Source organism: Arachis stenosperma, chromosome 6 (genome assembly GCF_014773155.1).
Source record: "Arachis stenosperma cultivar V10309 chromosome 6, arast.V10309.gnm1.PFL2, whole genome shotgun sequence".
Lineage (NCBI taxonomy): Eukaryota > Viridiplantae > Streptophyta > Magnoliopsida > Fabales > Fabaceae > Arachis > Arachis stenosperma.
In genome coordinates this window covers 128,401,727-128,421,106 of record NC_080382.1, presented here as the reverse complement: position 1 = coordinate 128,421,106, position 19,380 = coordinate 128,401,727, and the positions used below count along the sequence as shown (strand labels likewise).

Genomic DNA, 19,380 nt, shown 5'->3' with positions numbered 1-19,380 from the left:
GAGTCATAAGTCAATGATGATAAGGTGGTACCACTCAAGGTGAATTTATAATACATATATATTTTAAAAGAATTATTAAACGAGAAGTCTGAAAAAAAAAAGTAAAAGAAAAATCGTGAACAGAAACACTACTCGCATATCGATGAAAAAGAATAAGGCACATTCGGAAAGCGAAAATAAAATAAAATATTAAAGAAAAATAAGATAAAGACAAGGTATATATATAAACATACATATAATAGCTACTAGTCACGACCTGCAAAGTTTAGGTCGGCTAGGGTTATAGTTATAAAAAATCAGTTGACAGCATTATTTCCTTTCTCTTCTAAAATATACATCAAGGCCTCTATAGGAAAGTTCTAAAAGAAATATATACATATAAGTTTTTCAAAATAAGTAAGGAGAGATTCTAAACAAAATGTAAAATAGGAGTTCAGTAAACTTCGTCGTCTCCCAGATGAATTGCAGCTCACTGGTGAGCACCAGGACCTGTATCTGAAAAACAAGAGATATATATATACGGAATGAGAACCACCGACTCATGAATTTTCAGTACAGTAAAAGTACCAAATAGATATTGCATAAGGCAACAGAAACTCACTAAGCAATCTTAAGCGGATATACATTTAATATGCAAGTATTTAGCACATATACATTTAATATGCACAATCAATCAAGCCAAAACAAGAATAACAAGCCGAAATAATTCAAACAATGCAAATGATGTATGCTTGTCCTATAACAAGCCATAACAAGAATATGCAGATGGGTATTTCTGTTTGGCATGCATACGTACGCGGACGAGGCAATGCGTACGCGAGATGGGCAAATTTCATCTCCACGCATATACATGGCCCACGCGTACGCATGACCTCTGTTTTCATCAAAAATGAATTTTGTGTCTTAAAGCTTAATTTCGAATCTTTAAACCTCTATTTTTACTCTTTTAACCCTTAGACTTTAGTAATACGCTTAGTAATGAGATGAAGTTAGGAAGGAGAAGTAACTTGGAGTTTAAGAAAGGGCTACTTGATTTGACGAGGATGATGAAGTAAGAATGATTTGTAATTAAATGAGATATATGTGACTGGAAAGACTGGAGAGTATTTAGTATAGTATAGAAATGCTTGGTATTGATTTTGAAATAATTTGATACTGGAAATGATTTGAATGACTGATGATTGAGGATTGAGGATTTTGATTAGGATTTGACCAAGTTTAGAACCTTAGAGAACTACCCCTATTTATGGTTTCTGTTTTAGTTCCTTAAGTTTTATAATCTGAATGTCGGCGTTCTAGGATTGCCTCTGGCTTTTCTGGGTGTTTAAAAGCTCAACCTGGATTAAGTGGAATAATCTACTACTACTGCTACTACCTAGGCGTCACAATCACTAACCTGGAGTAAGCGAGACGAATCACAATCCTTACTGCTGCCCAGGCATCTCAAATAAATTCAATTCACTTTTCACATTCATTCTCATTATCATTCAATTATTCAAAAAATTATACTCAATAATCAATCTTCATTCTCACACTCATTCTCATCATACCTCTTATTACTTTCTTCAATAATTCATATTCAAAACATAATTCATTATTTTCTAAATAAATCAAACTCCAAAATGTAACCATTTTCTTAATAACTCCAAAATTCAAATTATAAAACCCTTAAAAGTCTAAATATTTCTAAATAACCATTTTAAACGAAATCTCCAGTTTTTATAAAAATTTTGGCAGCATCTCCTCTAAAATTCGGACTATGCCACCCTTACGGGTCCCATCAAAGTCACATTTTCCACCCGTTCCCAACTAGCTTCAAATATCAAATCCTTTCCAAAATCAAACCAAATCCCAATTTTGAATCTTTTCTAAAAACAAACATTTCCAAAATTAAACTAAATTCTAACATTAAACCTTTTCCATTAATTCAAGAAAAATCAATTCAATACCGACCAACTTAACAAACCAAAACAGCAAATCAAAATAATGAGCTTCTTTAATAATTCAATAAATCAATCAAATAAATAATCACAGCCATCCAAATAGTTCAATTCAATTCATAAGACTCACGTAATTATAAAAATATATTTTTCATACTATTATCGACTTATAACAATTCTTGAAAGTAAAATGAATTTAAAAAAACGCGCCTACCTCGATTGTCGAAACTCGAAAACTCAAACGCGTCACAAACCTCTTTTCTCTCGTGGCCCACAACAATAATTAGCGTACGCATGACCCCTGTTTCAGCAAACATGAATTTTGTGTTTTAAAGCTTAATTTCAAACTTCTAAATCTCTATTTTCATTCTTTTAGCCCTATATCTTAATAGTATGCTTAGTGATGAGGTGAAGTTAGGAAGGGGTGGTAGCTTGAAAGAGAAGAAAGCTTGAGAACATGATGAATAAGGGTTTGGGAAGTGTGAAAGTGTTATGTAATTGATGAATATTTGGTCATATTGATATGATGATTGATGAATGAATTGAGATGAAATGAATGAATGAATGTTTGAGATACTTGGGTAGTAGCAAGGATGGTGGTTCGTCCCGCTTGCTCCAGGTCAGGGATTATGATGCTTAGGTAGTAGCAGCAGTAGTGGATTATTCTGCTTGCTCTAGGTTGAGCTTTTATATGCCCGCCTGGGTAGTAGCCACAGTAGTGGTTATTCCACTGGCTCTGGGTTAAGCAGGTAGTAGCAAGGGGGTTGTAGCTCAAACATACTTGCTCCGCAATGGGTGTTTCTATCCATGGTTAGCTACTAGGACGTGTCGGGTTGGCTATATAACCGACAGATGATATCATCAGCCATAGGACAGGCATGCATCATATGCATTTGTATATTTTGTTTGCTTGTGCATTAATTGGGCTTGCCTACGTGATTATTATGCTTACTCGCTAAACTATTACCTACTGTATTTGTACTCTACCTGTGCTTGCTTTGTCTGTTTGTTTGTTTGTGGTTTCACCGGAGTTGGAGGATTGGAGGAAAGGCGGAAAATTGAGGGGTTTTGGATAAAGTTGGTTAAGTTTAGAACCTTAGACAACTACCCGTTTATGGCTTCTACTTTAATTCCTTAAGTTTTATAATCTAATGTCGGAGTTCTAGGATTGCCTCTCGCTTTTTCGGGACCTTATTTATTATATATGTGGGCACCTTAACCATACTGAGAACCCCCGATTCTCATCCCATACAATATTATTATTTTTCAGATGCAGGTTGAGAAGCACCACTTTGTATTCTGGAGACTCTAACGAAGCGAAGAACTCTTGGGACTCAGGGGCGTATTTTGTTTATATTTATATATGTATATAAATTCTCCACCTTGTATTTTATGTTTGTCCCTCTTAGAGGTTGACTCGGAGAAACAGGTTGTCATTTTTTCTGTTTTGGGTCATATTGGGATTCTCAGGTATAAAATAGTTTTAACTCAACAAAATAACCTCAAACCACTCAATTTCACACATTCACAATCAACCAAACTCCAACCTACTTCATTCACACATTTTAACTTTCATCCACTTCACGTCTCAATTCCACAATTCCACTATTCTAACAATCATTTGCCATTTCCTCATACTCAATTCCAATTTTACAATTTCAATCTCATGCATCAACATATAATTCAATCACCAACTTACCAAAAGTTACCTTTTTCAGTCTCCGGCCCAAATTTACGGCCCAACATCCATCAATTCAATATACACACACACAGACACACACACACACACACACACACACACACACACACACACACACATTAATTTCATCCAAACACACTTCAAACTTAATCCTAGAGGTATTTAGCCTAGGATTTCACATTACATTACCCGATATTTAAATAAAACTTAAACCTTAACTCCAAGCCTCACCAATGATCAATCTTGGAAGCCAAAATTAAGCCTTGCACTTATGAATTTTCACCAAACCTTAACTCCAAGCCTCACCAATGATCAATCTAATACCTCTAATACCACTCTACACTATTTTCACGTAATATACACAATACTCAATATACTAGGGTTTCATAAGGAATCATAGACACAAGGAAAGTGTTCTTATCTTTTTTTCACTAAAATATAAGATGAAACCCAACTAGATCTCATTATAGAGTACCCCTAAACCATCAAAATTACAAGATTTCTCAATACCCAAAGCTCAAATTTAAATTTAACATGTACTGCAAAAATGGGGTAAGAGAATTCGAAATTCTTATCAATCTTTTTGAATAGAATTATAGAGGATGAGATGAGTGACACAAAACCACAAACGGTGCGACAATCGAAGCTCCGGAGAGAAAGTTATAGTAGTTTGAAGAATCAAGGTTTAGGGTTTCACTCTTCCTCCTTCTCTTCTCATCTCAGCTGCACTCTCTCTCTCTCTCTCTCTCTCTCTCTCTCTCTCTCTCTCTCTCTCTCAATAGGTTGAAATTACTGAAATGGCCTTAGTTAAGGGCTTATATGTGTTGGGCTTGGGTCCAACTTGGACCCGGTTCACTTATATGGCCCGTTTGGCCAAACTTTGGGTTAAAACCTTTAAGGTTAGTGTTTTAATTTGTATTTTAAATATTTTTACTTTCTCAAATCATAAATTCTAATTTCTTAACCCTTCTCACTCATAATTAATTTTCTCAGCTGCAGTACCAAACAGATTTAAGCTGGTACTATCGGTCAAATTTTCAGTGAGCATTTTTACGCAGAGAACTATGTTTTCCAACTCGAAAAAATTCTTTAACTCCAAATATCATTGTTAAATTTTCAAATTATGATTGATAAATTTTCTAACCCTTTTTCTCATATTTAATTTAATTACTTATTTAATTATCATTTGACCAAGTTTTACATCCTATCCAACTAATTTAAAATTTTGTCCTCAAAATTTAGTTACTTGTGAATAATTGCGGGTAGTCATTCCTCATATCAGCTTCCAACTCCTAAGTATGCTCCTCAATTTCTGATCGACTCCAAGATACCTTAACCAATTTAACTTCTTTTTCATAGAACTTCTTAATGCTCACATCATCAATATGAATCGGAGCAACTTGAAAAGTCAGATGTAGAAAACGTAGTCCATCCCTAGATTCCAACTGAGAGGATCATGAAGTACGACGACACCAAAAACCCACAAGAACACATAATATCCTTTGAGGCCAAGATGAACCTGGAAGGAGCAGTCGACGTCGTTCGATGTCGGGCCTTCCCGGTAACCTTAGTTGGCCCAGCTATCAAGTGGTTCAATGTGCTCCCGAACGATTCAATATCATGCTTTGGTTACATCTCCCAAAAACTTCTGGCACAATTCACCATATGTATAGCCAAAGTAAAGCACCCGATCAGCATACTAGGCATTACACAATGCTTAGAAGAGTCAACGAGAAAGTACTTAGACAGATTTAACAATGAATGCCTAACCATCGACGGTCTGATAGACTTGGTGGCCAGCCTATGCCTGACCAATGGTTTGATGAATGAAGACTTCTAGATGGACCTCACAACGAAACTCGTCCGGTCAATGCATGAAATCCAAAGCATGGCGTGGGAGTACATAAATGACGAGAAGGTAAGCCAAGTCATGGCCGCCAATAAATGACACCATGACAACACAACACCTTAAACCAACTCCCTCCCAAAGAACCCAACAAATAACTATTCCGACTCCCAACCCATAACCGACCACCATGGGTGGAAAATTCACAAACTACACCCTTACCCACCCTGCTCACATAGATATACCAGCAGATCACAGAAAGGGATATCCTTCAAAAACCCAGGCAACTAAAGGAATGCACGGGAAAAACAAAAGTCTATACTGTAACTACCACAAAGGATATGGGCATAGAACCCAGGATTGTTTCGACCTCAAGGACACCCTCGAGCAGGCTATTAGAGATTACAAACTCCCTGAGTTCGCCAACATCATCAGGGAATCCCGACGGGCAAGAGAGAAAAGTCATCAGAACACAAAGGGCGAAACCCTAGGGCGATACAAATCATTTCCCGAGACACTGGGGATGAAGACCCGACAATAGTTGTCAATGTTATCACGGGAAAAAATGTCCAAGAAAAATCCAAATCCACTAAAATAGACCTCCGAATACTAGCAGTCGCCCCGATAAAAGTCCATGACCCACCAAACATAACCTTTCACTCGGAAGATTGCCAAAAGGGAAACATCAGAGGAAGACCCTCCCTTTGTCATATTAGCAAAGGTGGGAACAGGGATGGTGAAACACATCCTAATACACACCAGAGCCGACTCCAACATCCTCTTTAGAAGAGCATTCAATAAGTTAGAGATCTCAAACAAAAACCGACAGAATAATCTCAATGGGATAACTGACCTTAGAGATAACTTCATCAAACCAGATGATTTGATAATGCTCCCGATCACCATAGGAACTAGAAACCATTTTTTTTAATTTGTGGTGTTCAAGGGTTCCACGACTTATAACATCATTCTCGGAAGGAAAACCATTAACGACCTCTCTAGGGTCATATTTACAAAATTTCTGGTCATGAAGTTCTAGGCCAACAACGAAACGATCGGAACCATCCACAGTGATAGGGTGGTGGCAGTATAATGCAATAACACAAGTCTGGCACTCGGGAAAAGATCTCGTGATGCTTCCAGAATTTTTCTTGTCGACTTAGACTCCCAACAGGATTACCAGACAAGACTAAAGTCAGAAGGGGACATGAAAAAACTATAGATCGAACAAACGGAGGAGGAGTTCACCTGCGTCAACAAAAACCTCCCCTTCATCCTGAATGGATAGATCATCAAGCTGTTAAAGGAAAATGAAGTAAATAGAGGAAAGCAGTTACAAGAAATAGAAACCCCCCAATGTTTCGAATGGAAATACAGAGGGACGAGGACAAAAAGGAAAAAAACCAAATCTCTCTCTTCCCATTAAACGTCATTAAGACACCTTGAAAAATGCAACCGACAGACCCCACCATCGTGAAATGCAACGGACAAGTGAAAGAATGGCCAAGTATTTTGAACATCCACGGACTCCCGATCTTGGTCAAAAGGGCATGGTGTAGCATTCCGCTTCCCTACACGAGGTCCATGACCTTCAAAGTCATGAAAAAACAAACTCAGTCAGCGATGAGACTAAGCACGCATACTCTCCCGCTCTACGGACAACTGTTCTGGACCCGATCCTCGAGTCTCCCAAACGACCAAATAACGATCCAGTTTCCCGGGTTCACGCCCTCATCACTGTCAAAATTAGCCAGCAGATTCCAAATCTCTAACTATTATTCAAATTCAAATACTTCTCTTTTCTTAGCCAACAAGATAAGATAAAATAACAACACAAAGCTATGTAAAGGGAGTTAGGACCCTCTCAGGTACGTTACACACTCACAACCCTCATCTATATCTCTTATATCCATTTTGACTTAAGCATTGGGGTGTCTTTGCAAGTACCACCCCCACCGTTCGAAAGTCTGATCGCGCATTATTAAGGTCGGCGAGTCCCGATCCTTCTATCAACCTCTACCAGCAAAATTTTGTACAAAATATAATATAATAATAATTTGTTGGTTTAAATGCTTTATTAGTTCTTATAATTTACTAATTTTTAGTCAAGTTCTTATAATCTAATAATTTATATTTAAATCATTATATTAGGGAAAAAAGTTAATTAGATCTTTAGTAGTTATCATCTTTTAGAAAATATATACTAATCCTAGAATATTTTGTTTTTAAAATATTTTATAATTTATCCTACATTAAATATAAAAACAAATAATGTTAAAAAAAGTTAAAAAAAAATCTAATTGAAGATTTTTATCTAATATAAGAACATAAATAATTACAAACTTTTAAATTATAAGAACCTAAATAAAAATTTTATGAAACTATAAAGATTAGTAAAATAATTAAATCTAATTTTTATAATTATATTTTACTATTATAAAATATGATTAATTTTCAAATGATCTAATTAACAAATTAAAATACTAAAATAATCATTTAAATAATAATATATACTTTAGAATTTGATTATTCTAAGTTTCATATTAGAAAAAAGGTTTAATTACTTTACAGGTCTTATAATTTTACCGAATTTTTAATTAGATCTTTATACTTTTTTTTCTTTTTAATTGGGTCCCTGTACATTTTTTTTTAATTTAGTCTTTATTAACGTTAAACGTCAAAAAAATGTTAGTGAATTGTGAAATTACTTGTATACCCTTAGGGACTCAATTGAAAAAAAAAGTATAGGGACCTAATTGAAAATTCGATAAAATTATAAATATTCAATGAAAGATATTCCTATAATCCTATTCAAGGATTCTACGACATGAAAGATATTCTTATAATTCCTTTTATTTTGTCACTATCATTCTTTTACTTATTTATATACAAATTGTACTAAAAATACCTTTTTTTCTTTTTACTTTCAAAATACCTTATCTTAAGAACATACAGAAAAAAAAAGAATGGATAAAATGAAACAGAAATAGTAGTAATATTTTACATTTGTACCGATTCATGAAATATAGTTTGTAACTTTATCATATCATGGTACATCATAGAAAATCACAAGGCTATGTAATTTGTGTTATTGAAATTTTAAATCTAAAAACGAAAACCATAGAAAACGGAGTTTTAGTCTAATAATATAATCTAGAAATCAGTTCTTGTGTTGCAACATTCCACTCTCTGAACTAGCATAGGGATCAACAATAACATTGATAACGGCCGATTTTTTAGCCGAGAAGGATTCTGAAAGATCAAACTTGTGTTCATCAGGTGTCCCAACAAGATAGTCCTTTCCACCAAAAGCTTCAATCAAAGCATGGTAGCCTGCCTTCGGAACAAAGGAAGTCGGAGTAGGATCATCTTTGTGAGGTCCAGTCATCACTTTGGGGGTTCTCGGGTCACCATCATATACACCTCCATTTTTTAAAACAATCACTACCATAGATAACTGGTACTGAACCAATGTCTGGATTGAAAAAAGATAAGACATATAAGGCAATACATATTTTCTCAAGTATCGACAAAAAGTAAGACATACAATCCAGAATTTTCACTCCACATTCCTAGACTAAACCATGTCAAACAGCATCAATAGTCACCAACTCGTTTATAATTTAGTTTCCAAAATAAGGGATTCTTGCAAACAATCCCGACAAATTCAGGACAACAAAATTCATTTATAATTTACCTTTACCACTACTCAGTACTCACTAATAAATGGTAAAAAAAAATCTCCTAGAACTTGAGATTTTAGGTTGCCACATAGTAATTACACCAGCTTATGTAATCCTATCTATTACAGAACTACTAGCTATGGATAGAAACATAAAAAAGTTCATGGAAGATCCTAAATCAAAACAATGACAGTACAAATTTTTGCTAGAGTTCATATAAGATCCTAATTCTGGTTTTTACTTAATAATAATGTATAGACTAAAATAAAAATCATTCCATTATATGATGATGAAAATATAACTAAAGATAAGGACATCAATCTACATAACACAATGGAAGGAAATTAAATAGATAAACATAAGCATGGGTTCAGCAGTATATACCTTAACTTCAATGGCACTAAATCCGAATCCGAAATCCCCTTCAACTGCAACAAGTTCGTCGGAACAAGCCACTGCAGCTGCAATGCTCCAAGCCCAACCCCTATGGTCCCCCAAGTCCCTGCATCCAACCTAGTCCTGGGCAACCAACATAGCCCTACCTACATCCATGGTGTTTGCACCCTCGAACACCACTAGCGGAGCCGAGCTTCCGACTCCAAGAATTGCATCTCTTATGATCCTCATTGGTTTCAAGAAATTGAATGGCACAACATCTTTAGCAATCTGAGCCTCCATCTTCGCCACATTATCCTTAGACTTTTTCCATATAGCTTCCACCCAAGGTGGTTACTGGCCAAACAAAAAAGGATAATCTTTAATCTCCTTATTCAGAGTCTCCACAACAGTTTCTGCATCACCAACCAACCCAAATTCAGTAAAAATACATGAAACTTGCCACCATGATGATAAAATCTTAATCCTGGCCCATCACTACATTAAAAAAAACGAAATAGAATCCTAATAAAGCAGCATCATCACAGCAACAACAATCAACAATCAACAATAAACAAAATTTATAATCGGCAAAACTAATTTATATCTCAATTCACCAATTAACAAAATCCCTGTACATAAATATTCATATTGTAAATCCTAAACCATTATATCAAAACAATTCAGAAATCAATTCAAGAAATAGGTATTCAACCAATGTCATATTCTTAAAAAATTGACATATGCATAAACATGTTACATCAAGCTTTAAAAACTGAAAAAAAAATCAATTTTAGTGTTACCTGTTTTGAGACAGATCGACCACAGGGAGATCGAGGAGAAGTGCGGCGCGGGAACGGGAGGCCAGGCGCGGCGAGGCGAAGTACCGCAAGGGACGGCGATGGCTTGGACGGGCAAATAGCGCAGAAGACTTCATAATAGAACAACGCAGAACAGATCAGACTAGCGCAGAAAGAAGGAGGCGACGGACGGCCGACCACCAAGCGTTCGCTGCAGACGACGCCGGAGATGGATGAAGACGACGGACCGGCACAGGAGACGGCAGTAGACGCGATCTCCAGAGAGCAATTTAGGGCTGGATAGGTTTTTTTTTTCTTTGGAATAAAATACCAAGGGTTCTTTTGGTATTTTAAAAAAATACATGTATCTTCAACTAGCTACTCCAACCAAATCATCAGAATATTCGTTTTTTAACTAGAATATTCTGTTATTTTAAATATTATTCTCATGGCAGGGACTTAATTAAAAAAAATTTAACATATAAGGACCCAATTGAAAAGAAAAAAATACAGGAATTTAATTAAAAACTCGGTGAAACTATAGGGACTTGCAGAGTAATTAAACCTAAAAAAATAATTAATTTTTTATTGTCAATATAATTAAACATTTCTCCTTATATATATTACCAAATAATTATTTAAAAATTCATCTTCCTTACAATTATGAAACCAATTTTTGATAATATTTATAACTTAAAAAGTTCTTTCAATTGATGTATTTGCTACGATAAAATTAAAACTAACTTTAAAGAAAGAAATTAAATAGTCATGTATAAACAATGTTTTTTTAAGTCTCAACCAATTTCTAATGAAAAATATCAATTTCATTGAAATTCGAGAATTGATCATAAAAACGTATATCTAAAATAAAATTCTTAAGTTGACTATTAAATGTTAAAAATTGAGTAAAAAAATTCTATTGAAGCCAAATTAATAAATTTAATGAGAACAAATAATTATTATTGCTATATACTTCTTAAAAAACTTTTAAATTGTAGTGGATGGAAGCACTTATCCTCACACCTTAATACGTAAATCCCTTCCTAAGATGGCTAAACTATAGATAAACTAACTAGATGAGTTAACTACTTAACTGTATAATTACAAATAACTAGCTAGGTGCTAGGTGGCATAGGTGCTAACAGATTGATAACTAACAATTATTACTTTCTAAATGTGGTAGGCATTTGGCATCAAGACGAGTCATTTCACATTCTAAAGCATCGCACTAGAAACATAAAATCATGCACCTTATTTACAAGTCACCATCATTTCTAGATTAGTATTTCATCAACACATACAACAATGGGGTTTTGTTTAGCTGGTACATATCATAAAAAAGGCACCACTTAATTATTTCAAACCAAGCATCTTCAAAAGCTATGAATATACCATGTCAAAGGTTTATCTTGCAGTTTATATATGTTGGAAAGATAACGTATGAATCCGTATTATGTATGTGTTCTTACTTCTTAGATGTCACTTGGAAGAGAACTAAACATAAAAAATAATTAATCTATCCGAATGTATTATGAAGTTCAAAAATGTTTCAAAACACTAGTCTAGAAGTGCAGTTCAAAAATCAGTTTTCCCCCATGTTACACAAAAAGAGGAAAGGAAACGAGCAAGTAAATTTCATGATTTTTTTTGGTGACTAGTAAATTTCATGATTTAATGATGATAATAGTATAAGCTAAGGCTAAGGAACAAATTTATGATACACAAAACTGTAAATGAGTATGAATTTGCATAATATTTATGTTAGTTTCAATTATACAATAATGAATCATATTTACAGCTTGACGAACCAGTTTTCAAATTAGCATCGCCCAGTGTCCTTTATGTCTTTGAGATCATTAGTCTTTGAACAAATATATAGAATATAAAGTTGTTGTTAAATTTATTTATTATTAGTTATTTAGATGATCAAATTGTAAAATTATTAAATAATTATATCATATAATTTGTTGTCCAAACATAAATACGACATTCGTTACAATTTTATTAAAAAAAATGTCCATATCTATTATATCCAATTTTTTAGTTATTTATGATTTAAAAAATAAAAAATCTTTGGAGGTTAATAATTTTTAGTATTTTTAACTATCATTTGAACAACACAAATACTAAACTATTTTTAATAAATATATTTTACTAAATTATATGGGCGAATTTTAAAAAATATAAGTGCAAATTGTATTGATGATTAATGTGTACAAAATTTGTAAATATAAGTATAAATTATATATTTTTTGTGTGTAAAATATCTATAAATATAAATGCAAATTATTGTTGACTAAATACTAATAAAAAATAATAATATTTATTAGTCACATAACATTACTTTTAAAAAAAATATTTTTATAATTATATTCAAATGCAAAATTTTCTATTTTTGCCTTTTACTTATGTTTCTTCTTTTATTTATTATAAAAATATTTTTTTGAACCGCATAAAGCCATAATAAACAAAAAACCTCTATTAGATTTATATTCCGTTGAATCCACATAAGCTTATCCAATCAACAGTCAGCAAAATAAAAAATAAAAAATAAAAAATAGATAAATAGTCAATCTTTATTATTCTTTAATACCATATATTACTATACCATACCATATCTGATTTTAAGTGCTAAGCTGATTTGGGATGAATATTTAATTAGACAAATGGATGGCATATATGGAAAGCAATAATGAACCTTTTCCGACCTTTCCTTCCTATTGGGCATAATAGTTAATTTACCTGATTTTTGAGTCAATCCATTATCATATGAATTCACGATCCATTAAATGTATTCAAGGGTCAACTAATTAGAATCTATCAGTTACAAAAATCCAAAAGTAGTTTACAAAATTGTCCTTTGATATTATTAATTGTTCTCTTTGAAACATTACTATGTTAATTTTTAAATGAGTTTCATTAAATGATATGTTTTAAAAATATTTGTAATATGATTTTTATTTACAAAAATATTCTTTGAATTATAAGTATGTTTTTATGTTTTTTGTTCTCAAGATTTACATTTGATTTTAATTTTATTTTTAATATTTGGTTTTAACTATATTTTATTCATTGTCATTTTAATATGTTTCAATTATACTCTAAAAATATATATAACATATGATATAACAACTCTAGACCAAAATTTCAAACATTATAATTAAAACATATTTAAAATATTAGGAATAAAATTAAAATAAATTAAATATTATTAGCATTTTTGAAATTTGTCAAAAATTTCAAGATTTTATCCTTTTATATATTACATAATTAATGATACAATATTTGAAATAAATAAAATTTATTACATTGACAATAAATATATTATTTTTATTATTAGTATTTCTTTAATCAACCAAATAATAATAATAGTAATATTTAAATATTTTATCATTAATAATATAATTAATATATAAAAGTTTAAATTAAATATTTTTAACAAATTAAAAAATGTTATATTGTTACTATTATTAAAATATTTTGATAACAACTTAAAATATTTTATATTATTATTATTATTTTGAATCAATCAAATAATTTATCACTAATTTATATATATAATTATAATTATCGTTGAAGGATATTGTAGTTAAATGAACTAAAAAATAAGATATTTTAATTTTACAAGAGAGAAAAATATATATTTTATAAATAAAAGAGAGAGTAATGTTATTTACACGTCTAACAGAAAAATTTTTTATTTTCTCTTGAAATTATGGAAAGAATATCCTTTTTAATTCTAAATAATTGTTCATTCGAACAAATTTGGAAAATTAATTTTTTTTTTCGTTGAGAAAAATTTTAAAGAAAAAGAAAAAAAATGAATAAAATTTATGACAGCCATTTATTCCGTATTGTGATATTGTCTGTTTCTGCTTAGTCCGAGAACCACTTGGGTTCTCCTTTAATGCAAAGAAATGCCCTTTAAGGTTTAAATACGTAATTTGGCTTCTTTTTATTTTCAATGGCCAGAAGACATAAGAACTAAATTCTATAATCCAGCCAACTTAGAATAAATTGCCCATAACATTATTTTTTCCATTGGGAATTAAGCATGAGAGCTTTAGCATTGAGAAAGCCTCTTCATCTTCCTCTGATAGCTTTCTTGATCGTCTTCCTGTGTTTCCTTCTGTATCACTATAATGGATCACTTCAACAAGCTCACACAAGGAGTGTGCTCAATTCTCCATCAACTGTAAGCATTATTTTACATATTCTTATTCATTTTATTTATTTATGTTTATTCGTGAATGGTATTTGGGAAATATTATCTGAAAATTGGTGGATAGGATAAAAATATGGGCTAATTTTTTTGGATACAGAAGAAATTTGGTGTAACACTCAACTATTAAATTTATGATATTTTTAAAAAATTTGGGGAGGGCGTATTGTGCCGTATTGTATATTTTAATTAGTTTTAACAATATCTATCAAAATAAACGAAAAATAGGTTATCCGTGAATTGGTCAAAAATTAATAAAAAATTGATATATTGGTCAAATTGATTTGATTTTTAGTTATTAGTTGGTTTAAAATAATAAAATGCAAAAAATTATTTTTTAATAAAATATATTTTATGGATAAATTTATTATTTGATTATAACCTGATTGGTTTTCAGAAGCTTGGTGCTGGCCTCTGATTGATTTGGTATGGAATTTTAAGGTCGGAGTAGCATATCCTTGCATCTATATAGAACTTACCAATTTTTATAGGCAGTTCCACTAATAAACAATAATAATCAGTTTAACAAATTGCATATCTTAAAATTTAAAAATTATACGTCTAAAATCTAAAGTTGTTGCTGATTTGTCCTTACTTATCAGTTACAAAGACAAGAGTTGGTTCAAGTGCTGAAGAAAGTGGCCATGCCAGACAGAACAATCATCCTAACCATGGTGGATGAATCATGGGCAAGTCCTGGATCTATTCTTGACGTTTTTCTTCAAAGCTTCAAACATGGAGATGGGACTCAAAGATTCTTGAATCACTTGGCGGTCATAGCCATGGACCCCAGAGCCTATGAATACTGCATTTCCTTGCATCACCATTGCATCCACCCCAACACTTTTGTGCATTATTTTATCACCAAAATACAATCCACCACAGGCCCAGATCACAGTTCGTTCAGTTGGAGAAGGAACAATGTTCTGTTAGAAATGATTGAATTGGGTTACAACACAATCTTCACGGTATGGATTTTGATCAGCCTTCAACTTGCAAATGATGATGGATACTTTTTTATTTTTTATTTTTTAGGTTTTGCTAATAAATAACATAATGTTTCATTTCAAAGACAGGACTCAAATACAGAGATGACATAGATAATAATAATATCAAAACTTTATGTCTTTGTATCCTGGGTCTTATTTCTCTACTTTAGAAAAGTATAGTGTTCTGGTCAAGAACTTTTCAGAGTGGTGGAAAGGAGATTAATCAGGGAGCCACCAGATAGCCGTCGCCTCAAAGCCGGATCAGGGTGGCGACACCTGAGGGGGATTTGTCCCCTAATATTTATAGCATTTGATGGCCAGAGATCTCGGAAGAATCTTTATATGATTCTATCCTGTTTTGTGGGATATGATTTTAATTTGGATATGTGCGACCCTCAATGGGCCGCACGTTTAGACCCAACCTGAGAGTTGAGCCGTAACATATAGAAAATACACATGTTTTTATTTTATCTCTTTAACTAAACATCATGCAGCTGAGGTTTAGCTTAGATGGTAATCTATGTGCCTCCGGGTTCAAACCTTGGTGAATGCACCAAGTATTATGCCTCTTAATATACTGCATCCGAGTTCGAACCTTGTTGAATGCACCAAGTATTGAAAAGGAACCCTTTAGTGTAATAGTGTTGTGTAGCGTGGGTGTATTGTGATGCTTAAGATTGGGGGTTATTGAAGAAAATTTAATTTCATTAAGGTCAAGTGTTAGTGTTTATTAAAAGTATGAATTGCATGAGACTTACTGTTTTGCAGGAAGCAGATGTACTATGGCTGAGAAGTCCGTTATCACACTTCAATCCAATTCAGGAGCTCTCAATTTCGTGTGATTCTTCTGGTAATGTGCAGAGCGGCGATTTCTCTCAGGACGGTGGAGTCTTTTTCTTGAAAGCGAATGGTATAGCTTTTGAATTCCTCAAGTACTGGAAATTGGTCAAGTTTCTGTTTCCAAAGTCTCCGGATGAAGATTCATTATGTGCAACCATAATGCAAAATCAAGATATGGTTGCAGCTTATGGCTTCCGTGTTAACCACATAGATACAACTTATTTTGGTGGATTTTGTCAGCAAAATAAGGATATGTTGATGGAAGCTTCTACCATCCATGCTAACTGCTGTGAAGATCTCACAAACAAGGTTCATGACCTTAGGAGTGTTCTTGATGATTGGATTCAGTTCAGAAAAAATGTATCAGGTTCGGGCAAAATGATTATGGGGAGGCCATGGAAATGCTTAGGAAGGAAATTTACTTAGAACATGATGTAATTTTCAGGTTAGAAAGAATTTATTTTACCAAATAGAGGACCCTGAAGAATGTAAATTTTAGTGGATGTGTTATGACAGGAAATATAACGTGCTACATCTGTGTTGTTTATAGTGCATTTGTTCTAACTTTTTTTTACGGGACTGAAGCTAAAAGCCTTTTTTTTTTCTTTAACATTTCAGTTTCTATTCGAGTGTTCAAAAAAAAAAAGAAAAACAGAAGCAAAAACATATTCTTTAAATTCTAGTTACTTTTTTTCACCAAAAAAAAAAAAGAAACAAACTTCTAGTTACTATTAGATATTCTATCTGATTATGAAAAAACTGATTTCTTTTCGGCTTAAAAATGCACCCTTTTTTTGGCAAGATAAGCTAAAACAAAAAATTCTTAGTTTAGACCATTTGTCTTGACCTTTTTGGAGATAGATGTGGTGAAGCCTCTGCTGTTTTCAATCTACTCTCCAAAAATATGAACTAGGCTGATAACTCAGACTCACAACCAACTGATGATCTTAGTTCTTCCAAAAAATTTCTGATAATAAGAGGTCTCTGACTAGTTGAAGGTTCAAATAATGAATTATTCCCTTTCAAAAAACAACCGAATTTTCACAACACCTGCCTTGCTTCGGCACAACTATGCTCTTTGATTATGGACAGCGTTGACGCTGAAAATAAATAACTAGTTATCTGATTTTTTATTAATGGTACTACACATCTAGAGGAGTTTTCAGATAATGCAAAGAGGGACACAAAATCAGACTGCTGCAAGATTTTAGAGAATCGAGGGCAGAGTGAGCTTTTGATGCACAAATGAACAAATTGCATAATATTAACTTAATATAAGTTGGACATAACACTAGTTGAGTCCAAGAAACTTGTTTTACTAAACAGAACTTAAATGCAGCAAAAGGCTCTCACAGTAAGACGCGAAGAATAGAACAGAATGTAAAGCATCATGCGCTCAATCCGTCTTCTTCAGGTAGATCCCAGTTATCATCATCTTCCTCCTTCTTAGTTGTTGTTGAGAGGACATCCTGCCTGTTCTGCATTGGAGATCTCATTGGTGGGCGCCTGGAAACAACAGCGAAAACAAACAATTATGAAGAAAACTACATCAGCAAACACGAACCGAACACCTTTTCTCATCCCAACACATAAAATTGAAGCAGAAACATTTTAAGCGACTCATTTAAAAGTTTCATTCCAACCCTAGGTACAATAGAAGTGATTTGCAGTTTTACATGTAAGCACAACCACAAAGACACTAGACAATGCACCATTGGAAAAGCATAAGTTCCCGTCATCCACTGAAAGCAACATTTGCAGTCCACTAATTTTATAATTTAAGCACAACTTCGAGTAAGAGTCCTGAAATCTAAAAATTTAGTTTTTAGGGGGTGTAAAGTGTGAGTCACCTCTTAATTATGTTTTCATTATTGTGCTATCATGTTTTCATTGATGTCATATTAGATGAGGTGTTGACATTCCACATCACTTCCAACATGATATGGATGACAAATATATCATATTAGTTCTCGAAATTTCTAGAAGCGTCTAAAACTGCGCTAAAAAGCCTGTGAATCAAATGAAAAAGTGACAAAAAAGATCATCTAACTTGAACTAGTTCTTGAACAAATAGACCAAAATCAATTATGTGCATTTTAGATCATGTTTGGTTTTTCAGTTAACCAAAATTCCATAATTGATTATAGTGTGAAAATCAATTATACACATGTGAAACTTTGTCACTTCTCCAATTCTATTATTGATTATTAATTATGGCTTGTCAAAATCAATTCTAGAAACAAAGGAAAAAAATTACCAAACATAAATCATTTTCGATCAAAATTAATCATACATAACCAATTTTGGCCTAATCAACTCTAAATAAACTCTCAATTCTACAAAAAAAAGTAAAACAAGTCAAACACACTAATTAACAAGTTAGTTCTCAAGATTCCAAAACCAAATAACCAGTTTACCATTTCCGAAACTAAATTAAACACTTAATTCATAAATTCTAGAGCACCTGCTACGTTTGTTACGCTTGGCAGCTTCGCGAGACTTGCGCTTCTTCTGGTCCTGTTTGTTCTCAAAGAACCTCCGGCGCTTGCACTCTTGAATGACGCCGGCCTTCATAACTTCCCGGCGGAACCTGTTGAGAAGCCTCTCCTCGGGCTCGTTGTCGTCTACCACCACCTGCACATTGTACGCCGATCGGAAGAACAGCGTGTTCGCGTGCGCCAGGGAAGGGCACATCACTGAAGAAAGCTCCGAGGAGGAAGAAGAAGAAGAAGACGAGGGGTCATGTTGCTGTTGTTGGGCGACGAGGGAGACGGAGTTGGGAGTGGGCTTGTGGCGAGTGGTTATGGCGATTTGTGGCGGCGGTGGCGACGGAGATGGTGGCGGTTGTTTTGAGGGTAAGAGGAATGAGAAGAAGTTGGAGAGGGAGGATGAGGCTGCCATCATAATGTGAGGTGGGGAAGAGTGAAACAAGAGTCTAACCTTTTTGCTTTTTCAGTTTTATCTTTTAAATGTCCAACTAGGACCA

The 19,380-nt window shown here is 33.3% G+C and overlaps 2 protein-coding genes and 1 pseudogene across 2 annotated transcripts; 1 reads left to right on the top strand and 2 right to left on the bottom strand.

Annotated features, from left to right (window-relative positions):
- Positions 1-8,645: 8,645 nt before the first annotated feature.
- On the bottom strand, positions 8,646-10,480 carry LOC130934594 (2-hydroxyacyl-CoA lyase-like; annotated as a pseudogene).
- A 3,817-nt stretch (positions 10,481-14,297) lies between these two features.
- LOC130936205 (uncharacterized protein At4g15970-like) lies at positions 14,298-16,963 on the top strand. Its single transcript, XM_057866241.1, has 3 exons — positions 14,298-14,538; positions 15,168-15,533; positions 16,323-16,963. Exons 1-3 carry the CDS (start codon positions 14,398-14,400, stop codon positions 16,818-16,820), a joined length of 1,005 nt encoding a protein of 334 aa, XP_057722224.1. The 5' UTR covers positions 14,298-14,397; the 3' UTR covers positions 16,821-16,963.
- Positions 16,964-17,488: 525 nt separating this feature from the next.
- On the bottom strand, positions 17,489-19,324 carry LOC130935828 (30S ribosomal protein S21, chloroplastic). The gene is made up of 2 exons (XM_057865734.1): positions 18,859-19,324; positions 17,489-17,900 (listed from the first exon to the last, which is right to left on the bottom strand). The coding sequence occupies exons 1-2, from the start codon at positions 19,296-19,298 to the stop codon at positions 17,783-17,785; spliced, it is 558 nt and encodes a 185-aa protein (XP_057721717.1). The 5' UTR covers positions 19,299-19,324; the 3' UTR covers positions 17,489-17,782.
- Positions 19,325-19,380: the final 56 nt, after the last annotated feature.

Bases quoted from the DNA above. Each gene is read 5' to 3' on its own strand.
- LOC130936205 (XM_057866241.1), top strand. From the start codon at position 14,398: ATGAGAGCTTTAGCATTGAGAAAGCCTCTTCATCTTCCTCTGATAGCT. The intron at 14,539-15,167 runs GTAAGCATTATT...CTTACTTATCAG, and splicing joins TGCTCAATTCTCCATCAACT to TTACAAAGACAAGAGTTGGT. The intron at 15,534-16,322 runs GTATGGATTTTG...ACTGTTTTGCAG, and splicing joins GTTACAACACAATCTTCACG to GAAGCAGATGTACTATGGCT.
- LOC130935828 (XM_057865734.1), bottom strand. From the start codon at position 19,298: ATGATGGCAGCCTCATCCTCCCTCTCCAACTTCTTCTCATTCCTCTTA. The intron at 17,901-18,858 runs GTGCTCTAGAAT...TGTTGTTTCCAG, and splicing joins AAGCGTAACAAACGTAGCAG to GCGCCCACCAATGAGATCTC.